We start from the raw sequence: 20,739 nt of genomic DNA on the forward strand, positions 1-20,739 counted from the left end.
GAATCTAAAAGGAAAGAGGCCCATTTCTACGTTGCGATGTTTAATACAATTCAAAATTATGTCTGAGAAATACTGGAGTAAGCTGATAAAAATATACTGCTTTTGAAAAATGTTTCAAAGATTCACAGAGGGAAACTAGACTTACCATCATGTTTGAAGGTCTCTGAAAAGTGGTAGACGTTCGTTGGGGAGTGATAATGTTGTGCAGCTCCTCTCCAGCCTGGTGAAGATACACTTCCTAATGAAGGACTGCTTAATCGTGGTCTATTCTTTGAATTAAATGAGGCTAAAGATGAACTACCAGATTTGATTCTTAGGATAGCAGCATATGAAGTGGGGAGACCAGGAACAGCTTCTGAATATTCTGAAAAAAACCCAAGAAGTGAACACTGAATAAAGATAAAATCTGTCAATTTTCAAAAGAATATTTAGTTATGCAGTGGAAAAGTTGAAAAGTTTTATCTGTAAAAAGAGTGTCAGAGATGCCCTGGACTCCACAAGGGACTTAGCTTCTAGACAGAACTGGGTAGCAGCATATAGCTCTAAGACAGAAAATTCCCCTGCAGTTTCAACACAATATAAAAATCAGGTGGTTATTAAATTTCTTACTTACAGTAATATGAGTTTTCAATATTTAAAATTCTATTTTTATGACCCTAAGTCACAGTACAAAAATTGTCTGCCAAGCCACCTTCTTTCCTTCACAGTCTTACATTGCTTTGTGTATGCAGTGCAGAAACACAGGTTGAAGCTAAATATGCTCCTCATTTCAATGCTACTCTGCAAATCAAATGAGCTAGCTAAAAAGCCCAAGAGCCTATATATGCACAAATATGTCTCCCCAAAACAAGCACAAGCCAAAGTCACCTCCTTTTCTGTCTCTGCAACTCCCCTTTTTTACCTTTTCTGCCTGTACTTAAAATTTCAGTGTCTATAAATAAAAAATATGGCCCTAGTTTTTGGTCCCTGTATAATGCCAATATAAGAGAAATAAATAAATAAAGATATCACTCAGGAGCTGCAAAGAAGGTGAGAAGAACATTTAAAAATAGATTGATTATATGAGCAAAGGGAGCCAGAGTCTGTGTCAAGTACCTATGAAGGAACTGATTTTTTAGGGAACAGTGAAGTGGCCGGCAGAAAAAAAAGATCATTGTTCTGTCCTCTCTGAAGATAAATATTTATAAATTGGACATTCTTCACATTGGCATAACATGAACAGTGAAAACCTATGAGCGTTCAAAAGCTTTGAATAGTGGCACACTCAGTTGAAATAAAATCTCTTTAAAATACTAGGCCATGGTCTTGCTGGAGAGCTTTTGGAAGAATATTCTAAGCATGAATATAGTTTGGACTATTTTATATTTCAAATGGTTTAAAAATAGAGAAATATGCATTTTACTTTACGAAGATTGTGACAGTGAACACTTAGAGTCTTTCTGGTTTAGGAAAAGGTCATTTCAGTACAGTGTTTTTTGTCTCTGATCAGGCGTTAAAAATGCACCTCTTTTACCTTTTAGAAGAATCTGGAATTTGGCAAAAGCAGATGACCAGTATTTTAAAATACACAGATATATAGAGATTATTTGATGATGCAGTATCTCATTTAAAATTTGGATTTAAATACAAGTTTTGGCAATCAGATGGGAACGGCACAAGTAAGGAGAACTCTGCTTTAGGTTGTTTTTCATCCTGATCTCACAAACCGTCTACTTTATAATGTTCATCATGCTGTGTTGTATATCTTATGCATAATATCATCTTTCCTGGCTCACGAAGAGAGGGGAAATAGAACATCATCATGATAAGTTAAAATGTATGAAAATATATCTTATAGGACTTCATGAAACATTATAATTGGAATATAAATGTGATTTCACAACAATAATCTTTGATTGTCTTTCAATACATTCCTTCAATGTTTTGTGATATTGAAGTGTATTAGTTCTTTCAAAATAAAATGTTTCCATAAGGGGAAAGTAAAGTAAAATCTTTCCAATTCCAGGGGAATACTGGAAAAAAAAATCTTTAAAATTTCATATTAAAATCTATCCCCATTAAAATAACTTTCTTTCTGATTCCTCTGAGGTCAGAATCTCAAGGTCATTGAGGTTTCTTGAAGAAATGTTTATATTTTTTAGTTATTTTGGTCTCACCAAATGCTAATTTATCTTTTGAACAAAAATATTTTTGGCCTTACAAATATAAATAATTTCAGATAAATCAGCTGCAGTAGAAATGTCCATGTTTAAACTTACCACGTGAAATACTTAAAACAGAATGGACATCTTCCTCATGAGCAGAGAAGGAAGATGTTCTCTGGGGAATATAGACATGAAGGAAAGGGATGAAATTCTCTCTAACACAGTCTACATAAAAGGATGGAAATGCTCAGTTGTGAACATAGCAGTTCTGGTGGCAGGATAGCTAATTAGTTGTACTGTAAGTGGGCACTGGGCACTGTGGAGCTTCTCAGATCCTCACAGCTCAGATCCTCAGATATCCCCAGGGGTGCTGATACCCTCCCTGGAAATGCTGCAGAAAATCTAGAAATGGGCAGATTGGGATGCAGTCCTTTTTTTTTTTTTTTTTTTTTGCATGGAGCTGGGGTGTGGCCAGATTGTATCTGGTAAAAAGGATGCAAAGCACCATGCAAAGGACTCTAACTTTGAAAAGACAACAGATCTTTCCATCTTTTAAATACACCCATATCCTTCTGCTTGTAACACAAGGTGAACAAATGAACTGTAATCAACATGAGATGGACAAGGAAGCAGGAAGAAAATGCTAAATTAAAAAGTGTGGTGTCACAGAACTAATCCCGTGTAAACTATTATATAATTCTGACAGCAACGAATATGCTGTTTTACAAGATCCATTTCTACAGCTTTAAAAAAAAAAAATGGAAACAGTGGTGATTGCTATTGGGAAGACATTCCTCCAGTGGGCACACAGACATAGAAGAAATACACACTGGAAGGAATTTTACTTTATAATAAAGAAAATGCAGACCTGCCTTTGGTCCAAACTTTACAACACAGTATAATAAACCTTAATAAGATTTCCAGAGGAAACATGATTGCAATCACATATACAGTGAATGTACTGTTCCTTGAGTATTTTCTGCATATACAGGCAGTTTTCTATTTTCAGCATGGTGTTTTAGCTCTATGCTCTTTGCCTTATGGCCAAGGACACGGATTTGGGAAAACTTTAGGTCAGTACTTTTTCAGCAAATTCTTTGTGTGACTGAAATATGGTATTATTAGGCTATTAAATGTACTATATGACATACATATATCAGCAGTAAAACTCTAATGTCTGAAGACTTTTTAAACTATGTAATCCATTTGTTGACAACAGAAGATAAATGATGTTCCTGAGTATATCAGCTATTCTAGCTTGAGAAGATTAAAATAATTATTCTTATGTCATTTCACTGGGAAAATTAGGAAACAGTTGTCTTTGATGGGTAGACAGAAAGGCTTCCTGTGCAAGGTAGAGAGTCTGAGCTGTATATTGCTTCTTTTGCAAAGAAATGGAGATTAGCAATCAAAAATTAAATACTAATACTATTAATCCTGATTCTTAAACAGACAATTTACTATAGTTTCTACATTCCTATTGCCCTGTACTCTCTGCTTGGAAAGTGGGTGGAGCAAGCACACAACTCTGCATGTTTCTACATAAACATACTATACTATAATTCTGCCTTTGTTTTTCAATATTAAATATTTCAGTTCAGTGACAAACAGAGAACAAAATGCAGCTAAGCCCCTGCTCCTCTAGCAAGTCTGCCACTTAGCTCTTCTTGCTGTGTCTCTCATTCTCTGCCATCTCCATCTGCTTCTATAAAAGTCTCTCAGATGGTCGTCTTCACAGGGGAGGAACATCCTTCTACCAGGTTCTGCCAGATATATCACCCATCAAACAAATTAAGGCAAATAAGTAGCCTTCCTCGCTGCTGCCCAGGCACACAGGAGAAACAAAAATTAGTAGGCATATATAAAGTTATAAGCAAACACTTCAAAAATTGTATGCTCTATTACACTTCATTCATTTACCACCAGCCCAAGTTGCAGATTATATGCACATGGGAGAGCAAAATAACCATTATCCTTTCAAAATTGGACTATTAAATACTTTTTCTTTTTACTCTGTTTAATTGGAAGGGCATGCCAACTTATGAGATGACGCAGACTACGGTTCCTAGTAAGCCTGAGCTAACAAGTACTCCTGTCATAAATTAGTTTGGGATCAGACTTTACGTCATTAGGATGAGTGCCTGGAACAGCTTTGAGACAGAGGAATGCATCTGGAGAGGAAGGAGGTTTGAGCAGGTGCAGGAGCCAGACAAATGTGGAGGGCTAAGCAGTAAATGGGACTAGAAAAGGCAGAAAGTACAACTTGCAGAAAGCGAGACTTGCTCCAGGGTGCCTAAGTTTTGCCAAAATATCATGTTGCTAAGCAAAAGTAAATGAATCCATCCTGAAATCTCCAGTGATATGCAGCCTCCCTTTCTGCAGAAGTTTAAATTAAAGTGCAGCTTTTGCTAATGTAATATTTCTTTTTTTAAGGCATTGTCTCTCCTGTTTCTTTGCATACATAACATAATAAGCTACTCCAGTAAATAGGATTCAACAACCCTGAAACAGTTTTGACAACTTCTTTTTGCTGAAATAGTATTTGAAGGCAGCTTCATGAAATGAACTTGTTCTGTGTTGCCTCATGAAGTAAAGAAGACTGTAATTATTTTCCCACTTAAAAAGAAAAAAATATTTTAAAATTCTTTGTTATATAGTTGAATGGGGAACACTTGTTTTGCAGTTGTAAATCCAGGGTTTGAAAGAACAAAAGAATCAATGTGATCTCAGGTGGCATGAATGTAAAGTACATGGGAAGAAAGAGAAGGAAAGGATACAAAAATCACTCCACACAGTGAAAAGGTCCTGCAGTAATGGCAGTATTACGCAAGCTGGTTTCTGACCTTTCATGGTATAATTGTCTTATTTGGCTGGGATTAGTGATCAGTGTGAATTTTCATCCTGACTCTGGTTTCTCTGTTACGCTCATGGGGATGCTGTATCTGAGTAAAGTTTCTCTTGTAAGACATAACTGGAAATGGTTAATAAATTATACATAAGCAAATATTTCTTATTTTGTTTACTGAAAGCCTGTAGCCTGTGATCATTAGTGACAACTAGAGCAGAAATCATGCTTACCTGAAAACAAAACCTACTTCCTAATACGAACATCCACCTCTAGAGATTTACACTTCTAAACTGCCTAGTTGCAGTGTCTTAATTAGAATATATTTGTATTGGAGTACTATTAACAATAAAATGATTCCTTTAATTTGGTTTGGATTAAACTTTGGAGACTTGGGAGAATAAATTTCTTTTCCATTATTTAAGTACGTAGTTAAACTGCTGGGGAGTAGATGTTACTCTAATGTATTTTTTAGCTTTACCAGTCTACCCATAAAATCCTTCAGAAATTCCATCAAAGACCTATGGGTAGCTATCAAACTCTGCTGCACTTGAGCTTCACAATGAAATTATATTTTCCCTAAACTCATTCTTAGAAGTAACTTAAGTATTTGCGATGAAACATCCAAAGGTTTTTCAGCTGCAAGCAAACATAGATAAAGAATATATAGACTTAAATGGTAATGATATTAAACAACAAGAAACAAGACACAATAAAGCCAGTGGCTTGGATTAACCTTCATAGTTCTTTGCACTAGAACTGCCAGATTTATTGCCATTTTAACAGCATTATGACAGATTTAAGATAGACTATATTTTTTTAATGCCAAGTGCACATTTTCTTAAATGTGATTTCCAACAGCAAACTATGATTCAAATTAGTTTTGGTAACTTTTTAATGAATCTTTGTCAACTCATTGAATTATTCATGCATCTTTTATTATTTCCAGGACATGCTGCTCTTCAGCCATCCTTTGGTCAGATTCAACACAAGGAAAAACAGCACCACAGGTAATAGAGACACTGCCTTCTACCGATTACTGAGGTTTTTTTCTTTTAGAAAAAGCAAAAATATGAATTTCAAGATAATTTGAAAGAAGTTTACTCCTATAGTTTGTAATAGTTATGTCAGGTTAAATTTGACTTCATTTTTTCTGTGTTGTGGGAGAACTAAGCTGACTCTGAGAGAAAGAGGATCTTTTTCCACAGGATGGCATATGCTTAGACACGCTCTTTAGGTACAGTCCATGGATACAAATATAAACCACAAATACTATGCTGTTATATTTTATCTGACAGATTTATTTCAAAAGTCACAGCATGTGTCAACATAGCTTCAACAAAGGTACTATGTAATTTGACCAAAATGGATTCTTTCTTCAAACAGAGAAAAGTGTCAAGGCAAATTCACTGAATCCATCCCCAAAACTTAGAAAACTGTCTTTGTAGTGTTTGAAATCTATGGGGAGTAAAGGCTTCCGACTTTTGGTATGATGTTTTGTTTTCCTTCATTCCTTTTTTATTTTTTTAAGTTACTCCTGGTCAGTTACTAACTCATTGACATTTCTCAACTATCTAATTAAAATGTAGCTTATCTTATAATACTTGCAAATGTGACCTTCATTTGTATATTTTTGCTAGCTAGCATATTTAATCAAATGTCACCAAGAATGTAAAGCCATTTTTTTCATTGTAACTTTTAATTACATTGTTTCAGTGGAAGTGTTCAGTCTTCTAAGCTTATGAAAATGTGCCTTCTTTCTATAAACTGGATTGTATCACTGTCGCTCCTCAATTTTTTTAAACAGAAATATATTTTCTGTACATGCACATTGGTTTCCTTTTGGAGTGCTTGATGACATATTGCTTGGCAATAACCTGACAGAGAGATGCAAGAATAGCAGGAAACTATACACTTGATAAGGCGTCCATCCAGGGCGTGTCCTTATAAAAACTAGGATTATTACTAAAACACAGCAAAATGTCAGTAAGTTATGTTTTCATAACGAAATGAGATTAACTGTAACAAAAATACCCCAGAACAAACTAAAGAAAAAAGTGGAAGCGAGCAGGTTTTCTTGAGAACTAATTAGTGCATCTGATCCTCCTCTGCACACTTACCACTTTGTGTAGTTTAGTTTACATGTCAAAGATTTCATTTTAAAGATGCTATTATATCCCACTTATTGCTCAAAACAACAGGCAATGCAACAACATATGCAGACAATCATCAAAGCTAAACCAAAAAAAAAAAAAGACTGAAACCTTCACTGGGAGCCTCATTTTAAGCATCTGGAAGTGGATGTCTACACGTAAGCTAGTAAGGCTGGGTTTACTTTATAGGTAGTGAAGACGAAGAGGAAAATGGCTTGTGATTTGATGGACATGCCCAGTAAATAGCTACTTTTTGCCACAGACTTTAAAAGGAAAGTAAGGTGGGCAGCTGAGATATTAAGATCTCAACTTGTTCAGAGCTCCATTGTCTTAGTCCTCTCATCATAAATCAGTCAAGCTTCATTTGTGTCTTTTCTGCTCCAAATGTCCAGTTCTTCTGCAGAGGAGTGAAGATAAAGAGATTTGAATTGTTTTCCAAAACAGCAGCAAAGGATGATTTAGAAGCTGGAAGTTCTCAAGGAATATATGCTGGTGGTCTTCATCAACTTTTTTCACCACAGATTTGATAGTATGGGAAAGGGAAAAAATTTGCCTGTTTAAGATAGTCTTTCCTTGGAGAAATAAAAAAAATTTTTGCTAGGACTTTGGCCAAAATAAGTACACCTCCGATCCAGTTCTGCTGAACTTTTCAGTAGTCCAGTGTTCAAGGAAGATACACAATAATTTAATTTGAAAATCCAGGATAGCCTCTCACTTTATAGAATTTACTTATTTCTTAGAAATTTTGTCATACAAGGAAGCAAATTTGAGAACATAGAATACTATGGGTAGTTATGGAAAAAATTATTAGGGATATATTTTGTTTTCCTTTAAAGTAACAAAACGAAAGAGCTTTGAAGACTTAAAATATTGACTGAAAGATAGTAAAGAATATTTCCAGCAGCTATTAGCAAATGAATCAGCATGTTTGGATATTATACAGTTAGAAATAATTTAAATGTAATGAATTTGTATGAGGAATTATTTTGAATAATATAAAGATGCTTTTGTAGAGTTAGTCATTGTTTCCCTTCCTACTGAAAAAAACAATGTATTTACTATCTTACTTCCACTTCATACTCATAATGCTGGAAACAGATGACTCAATATGCACTCAATTATTCTCACTTTGCATCCAACATATAAAATCCACCAGATGAAGCAAAATATACTTTAAAATAGAACTCTATCAGCTACAGAATGCCTACAAGTCCAGTAACAAAAATAATAAAAATAATAATATATTCCAATTATGGAGTAAAGTAGTTTTAAACTGAGAAAAGTGCTTTGAGATTATTGTAATATTTTTTTCTATCAAAACACTTAATATTTTCTCTTGTAAAACATGCTAATATAATATACAGATTACAAGTATTTAGGGTATGTTTCTGCCATAGCATAGACTTCAAAGACAGTGATTATGTTCAGTAAGTGCTTTGCACCTTTTTCAAATTCACTGAAGTGATGTAATGAAAAGCCATAAAACTCTTCTTTGAAAACTCTTCACATGAACTTATTGAAGGAATATTTAACACCAAATAATATCAGCAAAACTTTATAATTTATCATACTCCATCTAGCTCAATATTTTTTTATTTCTGCTTTGTGCATGCTTTAAGACCACAGATGTGTCTGACACTTTGCCAATGTGTGGAATTTTTCTGCCTGTTGTTTAATAAAAAGGAGTTTTAGGCCAGCTTTTTCTGAAAAACAACACTTAGAGCACACAGTGTAGATAGCTGAGGGCATTACTACTCCTCTGCCACCCAAGAAAGAGTATGTAGAAATTAGCTGCTTCTATATATCTTGTGATCTTTGTCATGCTACTTACTAGGTGTAATTCGTAGGCATATATGAAGAAGTGCCTTAAGACTCCTAAGTGTTTTTTGTTTGTCAATTTTTAGATATAATTTATTGTCCTACTCCTTCAGGTACTTTTTGTACAATATTTTTCAGCTCAAATGTGACGTGTATTCTCTAGCAAGAAAGTATGGAGTGCTACTAATGTGAGATCCATAGATTAACCTACACTGCATGCTTTTAATTGAAACCTTAACTTATTTTCCCCATGGCTGATGATCATCAGAGTGAGCTGTCAATTCTGAATGTGAAGGGAGAACCAAGTACCAAAGGTCAATTATTTCAGCACAAATCAATTACAGTAATTAGATGGATAGAAATTTTTATTTATAGCCTTTCATTCCTACAACGCTATGCATATCAATGTTAGGTGGACGCTAATAGATCAATCCACAGCAAAGGAGAAGTTTGTAACTGACACTGTTAATACGAAATTCTTGATTACATTATTAATACCATCATGAAAACTGAAGCAGTCAAAACCTTAATAATCAGTGTGTGAAGGAAACTACCTGTTGATTTTCTTGGTAATGGAAATGTGTTTACATTTGTAAAGCCATGGTTTTTTTAAGAGATCAAATAATTACTTAGCCCAAAAAATATGATCCAGGAGGTTTCTCACTTTCCAAAAAGGTTTTGAAACACATCCTTAACTAACTTGAAAGTACCAGTTTGTCTGCTGCTGCTCAAACACAAGCTCTGGTACTGCCTTAAAACTACCACATGTTGCTTTCAAAAGCCACGTTTGTGCTTTCTCCTATGGCCTTTAAACATAGAATTAGCTTCCCATAAACATCTTGCTATCTTATTGTATGCCCCTAAAACTACACTTGAAAACTTGCCTTTTTGATGATTCCAGGGCATCCAGGCCAGCTGGATAGCTGGTGTGAGAGTTGTTATTTCTTCATATTTTCTTGTGTGCTCATCAGACTACTTTGGTCTGTTTGACATAGTAACCTTGCTAGTGAGGACTATGTCTCTTTGCCTGCACTTTTACCTGTCAGTAAAAGAGTAAAACAGGACCCCTTGTAAACATGCAAACCCACTGACTGGTGTCCTATGGTGTCACTGAGGTAGTGACTGGGCTGGAATGGGGTGCTGGGCTCTGGGCAGGGGGAAAACCACAGGGTTGCCCAAGCCTAGCAGAGCCCTCATGGCCCTGATAGCCACCTCCCTTCCCAGCAAGGAGTGCCTCGCACCCTGGGGAGACCTCAGCAAGGACCTGCTGTGGAGTGGTTTAGTTGCTGTGAGTCAGCACAGGGCTATTTTAAGGGACACAGAGCCAGAGCAGGGACAGGGACAGACAGGTACATGACATGAGAGGCTCGGGCCTGTGAGGGGCGGGATTCAGGCTGCCCATGAGGTGTCCTGCAGGCCTGGGAGGAGGATCGGGGAGCTGGTCCCCAGCCTGACTGCCAGCTCCTGTGGTTTATATGTTATAAACAGAAGCACAATTCGGCCTATGATGTTTACCATTAAAATGCAGATTTACTAACAAAATACTAACAAAAAAGTTATTAGAGAATATGCATTTGAATGAAAACTGTATTCATCTGAGAAAAAAAGAGACCACTGTTTCAGGCTCACAACACCAGGCAGCGCTTTTGTCAAGGCATAAACACACTTCACTATTCAAACAGCTTCTCTGTCTTCAAACCTATGTGGATGGAAGAAACTTAAATTTAGGAGAAATTATTTAAGAGAAACTGCTGGAAATAATTTGAAAAGCATATTATTATTTTTATACATCATGACAAGTGTAGACATCTTTTCATCTTTGGATGAAAGAATCTGTGGCATTTTTATCAAACTATGGAAGTACCATAACAATAAAGTTGTAAAGGTTTCCTGAAGTAATGAAAGACAAATATAGTTTTCTGAGAATAAATCATGTATTAATAAGAGAAAAAAATGGAATTTGGCAGGTTTATGTAATCTTCAAATTAAGATTAGTTTAGAGAGGTAACAGCTGTAGTGTATGACTTATTTAAAGAATTTTGTGAAATTTCCTTCTATTATAAGGAATGTCCACAGTTTGGAAGCTGTGCAAGTAAACAGAGATTAAATTTACTTTCAATGCAATGAGTACAAGAGCAAGAAATTCTAACAGTGCCTAATTAAAATAATAAAATAATAATGTCAATTAAGATTCAGTTTTTGAGAAGGATCAATTTTAATTTCACATAGAAATTTATGGATAAGCTTTTGATTAACACAGACATTTATGGTTCACAGCTAAAGTAAAGCTTTCTTTAAATTGTAAAGTTAATTAAAGGTCACCTAGGATAATGTAAGCTTTTCTTTTCCCTGTGATACGCATTCATACATATTATCCCAATTATATTTATGTCTCCAACTGAACCAGACAGTCTTTCACCTCCTTTAAAATATCTATCTCCTAGTTCAAAGCATTTATTTATTTTTGAAGCAGCTAATGTATTCTTCCGTACCCTTGGGTCCTTCCTTAGTTCTCTGTGGTTTGCTTTACTGTTTGCTAAATATTTTACAATGCACTCTACACCTTGGCTTGCATTTTTGAGACCTTTATGTGGTTTAGTCTTCCCTTAGGAATCCTATGAATTAATCACTGGATGTATTGTCAGTGTAAACAGCTATTGACAGCAATTAAACAATCCCTACACGCATAGAGTGAAATTCATTCTGGTGCTCTGGACCAATACACTGACAAAGCACTTCTTAAGCATTTTTGAGTATTTAAGGTGGCACATAGTTCTACAGGGAAGTCAAGATTTTATGTTGCTTCTGAAGTGTTTTCAAAAATATAAAGCAAATTTAAAAGAACCCCAACTTGTTATGATGGACATTATTCCACTGTCCTCCTGCATGGAAACAACAGTTCTATGAAAAGGTACATGCTGGAAGCTTGTCTTTTGTCTTCTTTGTCTAAGATGTACTAATAAAGGTGAATATACAAACCTTTCAAAGCATCCAAAATTCTTCCAGTCTTTGCAATGAAATACTTAGAGTGCACTGTGCAGGGATTTGTATTCACATAAAATAAATCCATAAAGCAAACCCATGTGCACACTATTTTCCTAAATTGGAAATAACTTTGTTGTACTAAATCCTTAATATTCCACAGTCTTTTCAGGTGATTCTTAATTCTCCTCTGTGTTCATAGTGGTGGTTTTTAACCACAGGATCTGGTGTCTGCTTGTGTGCATTTCCAACTATAAGTCTATTCTGGTGGTAAGCCTGGCACCCTTTAAGAAATATTCGCAAATCCAAAGGAAATCCATCAAAAGGATGCAGCCATCAAGACAGACTAGCAGCTCCTTGAAGGATACGTTTAAGCTGTTCATACCATCCTTTACAATAGAAAAAAGATAAGCTGTACAGCTGATCTCCAACAAATTGTGAATTATTTAAAAAATCATAATAGGAGTTCTGAGATAATTTTCCAACACAACTGTTTTGTTACCCAATAGAGCAAAAAACACAGTGTAATAAGGAGCTACTTAATGGTTTACTAAACTTTAGAAACATGATCATTTTAATTTTTCAAGCTCAGCAATAGATTTTATGGATTTGGGGGAAAAAAGACAAATTATCAAGGTTTATCTCACTTACAAGTTCAGCAAACTAGTCCTAAATAGTCTTCCATCAAATGCTTGTAGAAGCCATAGTGTGAAAAGACCTAACTTTGGCGAAATGATGACATATAAAGGTGAAAAAAAGGGCATTTAAGTTATGACAAGATGAAATATTAAGGCAATATTTATGGTTCTGTTTTCATGCAGAGAGATAACTTTTGAAGTTTGATTAATTACTACAGGTAAAAAGGAGCAGAAAATTGACTATAAACTCAAAATAATACTTTAAAATGTTTGATAAGAGTTTTTTTAAAGGAATCTAGATGTCCAGGATTTAGTCCCATTTTAAAAAAACATTGGAGCACACAAAGTCTCATCTTAAAATGCTGCTGTATACAGTGGGTATGGGACTCAGGATTTCTCCATTCCAGTCCCCCGGAGCCAGGCTGCTGTTGCCTTGTGACACCAGGTACAGGTACTAGCAAGGTTGAGAGTTTATCCCAGTACAGACAAACGCACACAGACAAACTACCCAGTTAACACTGAACATCAGCAGATCAACACAAACAGTGTGGTGCCTTTACAGGCAGCACCTACACACCAGCAGAAGAGATATTATTCTCACCTAGGAACGCAGTTTGGAATATGTTTTAATGGGAAGACAATACAGAATGAGACAAGCAGGGGCAGGGCATGGCAAGATGAGTGTACCAACCAGCAGTTTATCTGTACCCAGCTGATGCTTTTATCACAGAATCACAGAATGGTTGAGGTTGTTTGGAAAGGATCTCTGGAGGTCATCTGGTCCAACTCCCCTGCTCAAGCAGGGCCACCTAGAGCTGGTTGTTAGGACAATGTCCAGATAGCTTTTCAATATTTCCAAGGACAGAGACTGGGGAAACTGTCCTTGGTCACCCTCACAATAAATATGTGTTTCCTGATGTTCAGAAGCAACCTCCTGTGTTTCAGTTTGTGCCCACAGCCTCTGGTCCTGTCACTGGGCAACACTGAAAAGAGCCTGGCTCTGTCCTCTCTGCACCCTCCTTCCAAGCATTTACACATATTGATTAGATCCCCCTGAGCCTTCCCTTCCCCAGGCTGAACAGTCCCAGATCTCTCAAACTTTCCTCATAGGAGAGATGCTTCAGTTCCTTCATCATCATTGTGGTCCTTCATAGGAGGTAGCTAAGAGATAAGGAAGCATTTATTTTAAGAACTGAAAGGCTGATAAAAGGGAACATCCCACTTCAGCTGGGTGTTTAAAGTGTGCAAAACTGCAGTAACTAGAGGAACCATAAAGATTGCAGGAGGAGATCACAACCACTGACTCAATTTAGGCCTGAGAACACTTGTTACTCCACTCCTGTAAGGAGCATGCATGCTAATTTATATAGCTAGCAAGGCTAATTAAATATAGCTAAACAATCAACAGGAGATGATATTCAGTAAGGGAACGGGGGTGGAGATCCCCTGAGCCTTTCTGAGGAATGTGTCAAACACTCAGAAGATGCAAAAACCCTGAACTGGGGGGACAGTCCATAGTGATCAGTGTATGTAAAAGGCGAAAGCAAGTGCCATTAAAAATATTTTTGGATGAGTGCTCCTACTGACCAAACACCCCTCCTGTTGGCTAGACCAACTCTGGAACCCAGACCAGTCATATATATCTCTCTCCCCTCTCTTCCCTCTCTTCTTTCTTTCTTTCTTTCATTCTTTCACCATTTCTTAATTAATAAAAGGCTTGAACTAATTAGGTAATACAAAATTCAAGCTGAGAAGTAGCTTTTACAATATTTTTGAGCTCCTGTTGATACAATTGTGATTTTACACAGTAAAAGTAATGTTTGTATGTGGACCTTGAGTGTTGTTTCACCTTAATTTACATGAAGAGAATCTGTGAATCTGAGTCACCTCTTCCTCCTTCTCTGGTGGGATGTGACACCAGTATTGATCCCTGTGGTACACCATCTGTTTCTGGCCTCCAGATAGATTTTGTGCTGCTGATTACCACCCTCTGGGACCAGCCATTCAGCCAGTTTTCAACCCATCTCAATGCCTGCTTATCCAGCCTACATATCAGCAGGTTCTCTAGGAGGCTGTTATGTGACACAGTGTCAAAGTGTTCCTGAAGTCCAGATAGACAATAGCCACTGATCTCTTCTTGTCTACCAGCCATGACCCCTGGCATTATGTCCTGTTCTCTCTATTTTCCCAGGTTTGTTCCTCTCCTACCTTCCTCCGTCCCTTCCTTTCTCTGCATTTGGCCCTTCTCAGAAACATCTTGTAACAGCTATATCTCCAATCCCGCTCAAACATCCCATATGTTTGCTCTTTCCCATAAGATCCACAATGATCCTGCTTTGTTCCTTGTCAGTTACAGTGTTCTGGCTGAGACTCTCCAAGGATACACCTGAGAGGTTCCTTCAGTGGCCCATCAGTCAGTGACTTGAGACCTCGGGTCTTTGACATTGCTTCTGTCATCTCCTCTTCATTAAGGTTTGTGTATGTAGGTGTTTAATTTTATGTTTTTTCCTGCCTCTTGTCCTAGTGTTTTAAGGATAGACCAGATAGCCTTACATTCCACGTGCCATTACAGCTCATGTAAGTGCAGTGTATTTCCCTGGGAAGCATCTAAGAGTAATAGCCTGACCAATGTTTCTCTGATTTCTTTTTTTGATGGGTTTCTCTTCTTCATTCCCTACAGTAGACCCTAGAGAGACTAGGCTTCCTGAATGTAACCTTTGGGAATACTGCCTTTATTCTCAGAGAAAGTCAAAATCACGTATGTACCTCAATCAGGCTTAGAAGTTCGACTTAGATCAGCCTCAGGCTATTTACAATCATTTTACCTTTCCAATAACTTTCAGAAAACTGAAGGATCCATTTTATAGGTGTCACAAATATCAATAGCATATAGGTGCCATATATATATTTCTAGTAATTTATGATTATTATTGTTATTAAATATATATATTGACAGCATAAAGAGGTTAGCTTCTTTGAGCAAAGTGGACAAGGTATTGTATAGATTTCTAGTGACTGACAATAATAGCTAACAGATAAGAAGGCAAATTTTAAATAAATTACCAAAAAAGTTGGCAGCTTATATTTGCTTTACATATTATATCTACAACTAAAAGATCTCAACATTATGAATAGAACTCACAATTTTCTCCCAGAGCCTGTGAAGGAGGATGGAGGTCTGAAGTCTCAAATAAATACTCACAGTCAAAATGGTTTGACAATTAATATCACAATGCAGCCCAACAAAATGCCTTGTAACATCATCCCATCCAGCAGTGGGCAGTCACATGCCTCTTTGTAGGCTAGTCCATAACTTACTACAACCCCAAAGAAATTACCCCAACTGCTTTGCCTAGCCATTGGGAGGAATTCCTATTAGGAATGAAAAAGAAGAAATAAATGATATGATATTTATAAAGATAGAACCAAAGGATGTTCTTTTATTACTAACAGCAACAACAAGTCTAAAGAGAAAATTATACCAGCAAGCAATGTTGTTATAAATTTGCATGCAGGATTCTAATAAAGTATATAAATGCATTAGAGCTATCTATGTGAGAAACAAATAATTTGCAAGCATTGGCACTGTAACGGATGTAATGGGATTACAATTGGAACCAGCACTGAAACACCATGACAGACAAACTCCGTCCCCATATGTATATCAAGTGAATAAGCAATGAAAATGTAAAATACAGCAGAGAAAAATGAGCACAATTGCTTTTGGAAGTCATCATAAAGGACTTTGCTAAGGCAATCAGAAATATCTATTACATTTCAAAGTAGCATTAGTTAGCCAAGCACTTAGGCGAGTACACATGGGCAACAATACGAAAAGACTTGTCATGTCTTGAATTGTTTTGGCTTTATTGCTGATATTAATTTCAAAAAGTAATTCTCATTTTATAGACATGGAATATAGCAGGAATCTTTAAGTAAAGAAGATTTTGGAATCAGTCAAGGCTATCTAAAATGTGGATACCTTTCCAGGAGAATTTATAAGAGTTCTTTTTGCTGCAATGTAATTTAGTGCTGTCATATAAGTAAATTTTTAAGTATGAATAGCACAGAACAGAAAGATTTGTTCTAAGACATCTAGTTGGCATATAGAACTTCACTGTAAACACAGTTAGTATGACTGTTTTGAAGCCTGAGGTTATAGCTTTCATTGTAAAAACCTCTCTACAAAGAAAAGTTATTGAATCAATAAGCCTTGTCATTTCAAGGGAATTTGTATTCTGTGGATTTTATGTTCCCATCTATGGTTTTGCATTACTAAATCACAATGGATGTCAGTCATGACAATAGAAAAAATATCTTTGCTTACCTGAAATTTCCATTACTTTGAAATAATAAAGTCCATAGAACTGTTATCCTGGGAGGCATCAGCCAGTGCAGCACAGAGTCAGACAACACTTATCAGTCACCAGTAGGAAGGGCATATTTTAGGATATACTTCCAAGCACGTGGCTTCCAAAGCCAAAATATTTCTACCCAGTTTTGATGGACAATAGCTTGAGGGAAAAAAGCTACAATACCTACTAATGAAACATATGGGAAATTCAACTTTGCAATAACATACCAAAATCTTTTTATGTCAGTGCACATCTCCTGTGTCTCCAAAGCAGGTTGGATTTGTGGACCTCATTAGTCAAGAAAGTTAACTTCATGTAATTCTATTTTATTTGCCTTCAGAGTGGGGTCCACAGATCTGTGATGATGGAGCTTCCACCATACTGCACACACGGGTCACCTAGGGCACCATTCTGAAACTTTGGCATCCTAATTTTAGCAAGAAAAACATATGTTTCTGTTCCATACTTCTTGTGTATGTATAATTTAGAATTGGTGTTGCCTTCTAAACTGAGATATGTGTTTTGAAACCTTTGAACATTTACACAGCCCACAGGTAAATTTCAGAATTGTCACCATTGCTCTGTGTATTCAGATATCAAAATTTTGCATACCCTCCTAGAACAAGGTTTTCACTCAAAGGTCAAGCAGTGTTTTAAATTACTAAGTTGGCTTGTGTAAGGCATACAGAAACTTCTTAGGCACACTTTAAAAATTTTACTCGTCTGAAGGAAATTTACATTTTTGACAGTTACTATTTTAATATTTGATTCTTAAACTCTGTTTGAACTGCTGGCCCTCCTATACTACAAGGAAATACCATAAAGGCACATCTGAAAGGATTAGAGACTATTTTTTGGCCTAGTGTCTATTGTATTAATTTCACATTCCCTTTGTATAAATGAGGAGAGCTAGGCCCTGAGGATTATGTCCCTACTGCCTTCCATGAAGATGAACAACAAAACTATGGACATTTTATTTTTCATTTGTTTACACTTTTTTAACCTCCTCTAGAGGGAATGAACTTGAGCAGAGAATTGGGTCTAAAAATTATTAGAGCATGCGGCCCTCTCATTGTTCCCAAAGCTGAATATTTTGTCTCCTTTCTTCCAATTTAGCACCAATAAACTCTCTCAAAGAAGGAAGAGGCTTCCCAAATGCTCTGATCCTGTTGCTGTATGGTATCTGGATCAGATATTTCTATGCTTCTGCTTTTAGATGTTTGTATGGAACACAAGTTTCTGAAAGCTGTAACAAACGACAGCAGGGAAGGGCTTTTTCTTTCAAAGTCTTTTGAGAAAAGCTGATGCTGGATTTCTCCATTCTTTGTCTTTTTTTTTTAGTGAGCTTCTGGGAAGCAGAGTGTTAGTGAGAATAAACTTTGTGGGCTGATGTTGTGGGCAGCAGAATCAAGAAGGCCTATCAGTTTCATGTTTTGTTTAATGAAATTTACATTTACCCAACTTTTGCATTCTCCATTACTTCTTCAAAGGAAAAAGCAAGAAGGTCCTCTGAAATTGAAAACTCTTCTTGACTCTACCTCACCTCTGAGGTTTGAAATTTCAGCTTTTTAAAATGGGAGTTTCTTATATTTATTGTCATTATTAGCCAGTGGAACCACATTTGAAGGCAGAATCTCTGTGGAAGGTGTGGAATTTTAAACTCCAGTTTTACCTTCATTTTTTTATCCGAATACATTCCCCATAGATGAGTGATACCAAACAGCATTGGAACAAGGAAAAGAAAGAGAATAAATAAACACAGGAGAGAAACTGTCAAATATCAGGTGATGGAAGATACAGAGACTTAAGAAGAAAATGAACGTGAGTCAGTTGTGTCTCGTCCCTCTGCTCTTCACAATTGCTTTATTCCTGGCAATGGGGTAGCACAGAAAAGAATATGGAAGGTGCCAAGAAAATCACAAAGTCTGATATAGAGAAACCAGAGAAGTTAAAAGAGTCACAGTATATTGCTGATAGTAGCAATAAGGACTAAAATTAGTCTGGTTCCATTTGTAATTTTGCTATCACTGCTAACAACAGAAACAGGAAAAAATACACAGTCACCAGTATAATATTCCTGGAGCTAGTAAAGGATATTATAGACAAGATTGCACCCAGACCAAAAACAAACGTGAGATGAAGAATACTAAAAAGAATCAAAACTCTACACCAGCAGGTACACTGCACGGTACTTGGCCAAAGCACCTGTTTTTCTGTAGAATCAGGGCTGCCCATTACATTATTGATGAGCACTCACTAACACAGCAAAACAAAGATCAGCTGCTGCTATTACTTTAACCTCTAAAAGGACATAGTTCAGACTGAAAAAATAGCACCAACTCTCTTGTGTTTAGTCATTTAAAACATTGCTTAACTTCTGAGTGATAACTTTTTTCTAGGAGAGTTTGCAAAATTTTGATATCTGAATACACGGAGCAATGGGGACAATTCTGAAATTTACCTATGGGCTGTGTAAATGTTCAAAGGTCTCAAAACACAAATTTCTGTCTGTTTTGTAGATAACACCAATTCTTCAGCATGGACATTGTAAAGGAAAAGAAAGGTCTCTCACTTATGTACTCTACTATGTTTGTAGTAGGATTTTCCTTCTATTCCTTAGGCAGTTCCCTTTGCAAAGATTTCTGCACCAGGTTATTTATACAGTTACATTGGCATAGCTGTGATTATAGCCACCATGTGGCTACTAATTTGATTGAGAACACAAATGACCAATGATGACTACTATCTCTGGGAACCTACTTTTGTGGAACCTATAGAATAAAACTCTGTTCACATCTCTATTTCTTGTCCATCTATCTCCTTTCTCCATACCTAATCACTATCTGTGAAACCTCATGGCAGGGGGTTTGGAACTAGATGATCTTTAAAGGTCCCTCCCAAACCAAAACATTCTATGATTCTAGAAGCCGAAGATCGTCAAAGAAGATTCAAGGATTTCTGATCAGATGGGCAGAACTCAAAGAAGAATCACACATGGCACTATTGACTGTCTCAGACTTCCAGAAGAACCAATAATTTTGCTGGAGATTTTGACATTTATACTAGTGTGTTCTAGAGACTACACTGATGCCAGACAAAAACTGAGTGCCAGGATGACATGGAGGGAGTCTATAAAAGCCATCCCATTTTTAACAGATGTTATTAGAAGGCGGCATCTATTTCTCTGTAATAACAAGCTTTTGAGTTCATTAATACCAGCTGATAGCTCTTCAGGCTTGCATGTGTATGGGAAAAAATTCTGTCTAAGAGGACAGCGTAACTAAAATCTTGACACTGCTAATGTCAGTTTATTCTAGCTTCATTTTCCATACCAACAGGAAAATACATACTTTTTTAAATTGTTCAAATGCAGTCAGAGATTGTCTTCTACATTTATGTTGTAGGTTTTCAGTTCTATCCATAGTAATCCAGACTGCTCACGGTTTAGTAAGTTATGTGTTTGTCAGTAGTACCAACGTTTATGAAGAGTAACAGCCCAATAGATCACAGGACATGGTTTTTCATTTCCTCTGCACTGTTCCTGCAAGTCAGGTTTTAGATGCTGTAAAGAGAATGTTAAGAACTTGCTGTGGCAATAAAGGTTCAAGCTTAAAAAGATAAAGTAAAAAAAAAAGTAGTTTGAAGTAAATAAATCTTAAACCTTTCCCCTACAGGGTATGAATTGTAGCAGGTAGTGTTGTCATCATGTAAGGAGCTGTTCATAAAAAACGGAGGTCAACTTTTCTGTAGAAATGTTCCTAAAAGAGGATATAACAGATTCCTTCTATAAGAAAAAGGTTTCCT

General features: G+C 36.4%; 1 protein-coding gene across 2 annotated transcripts in view; it reads right to left on the minus strand.

Annotated features, from left to right (window-relative positions):
* Nucleotides 1-20,739, minus strand: part of CNTN5 (contactin 5) — a 673,376-nt gene that overhangs the window by 248,822 nt on the left and 403,815 nt on the right. For both annotated transcript variants that reach the window (XM_064441325.1, XM_064441324.1), the window contains one exon: nt 146-364. In XM_064441325.1, the coding sequence (XP_064297395.1) occupies nt 146-364 (219 nt within the window). The remainder of the gene's footprint in view (nt 1-145; nt 365-20,739) is intronic.

Source organism: Phalacrocorax carbo, chromosome 1 (genome assembly GCF_963921805.1).
Source record: "Phalacrocorax carbo chromosome 1, bPhaCar2.1, whole genome shotgun sequence".
Taxonomy (NCBI): Eukaryota; Metazoa; Chordata; class Aves; order Suliformes; family Phalacrocoracidae; genus Phalacrocorax; species Phalacrocorax carbo.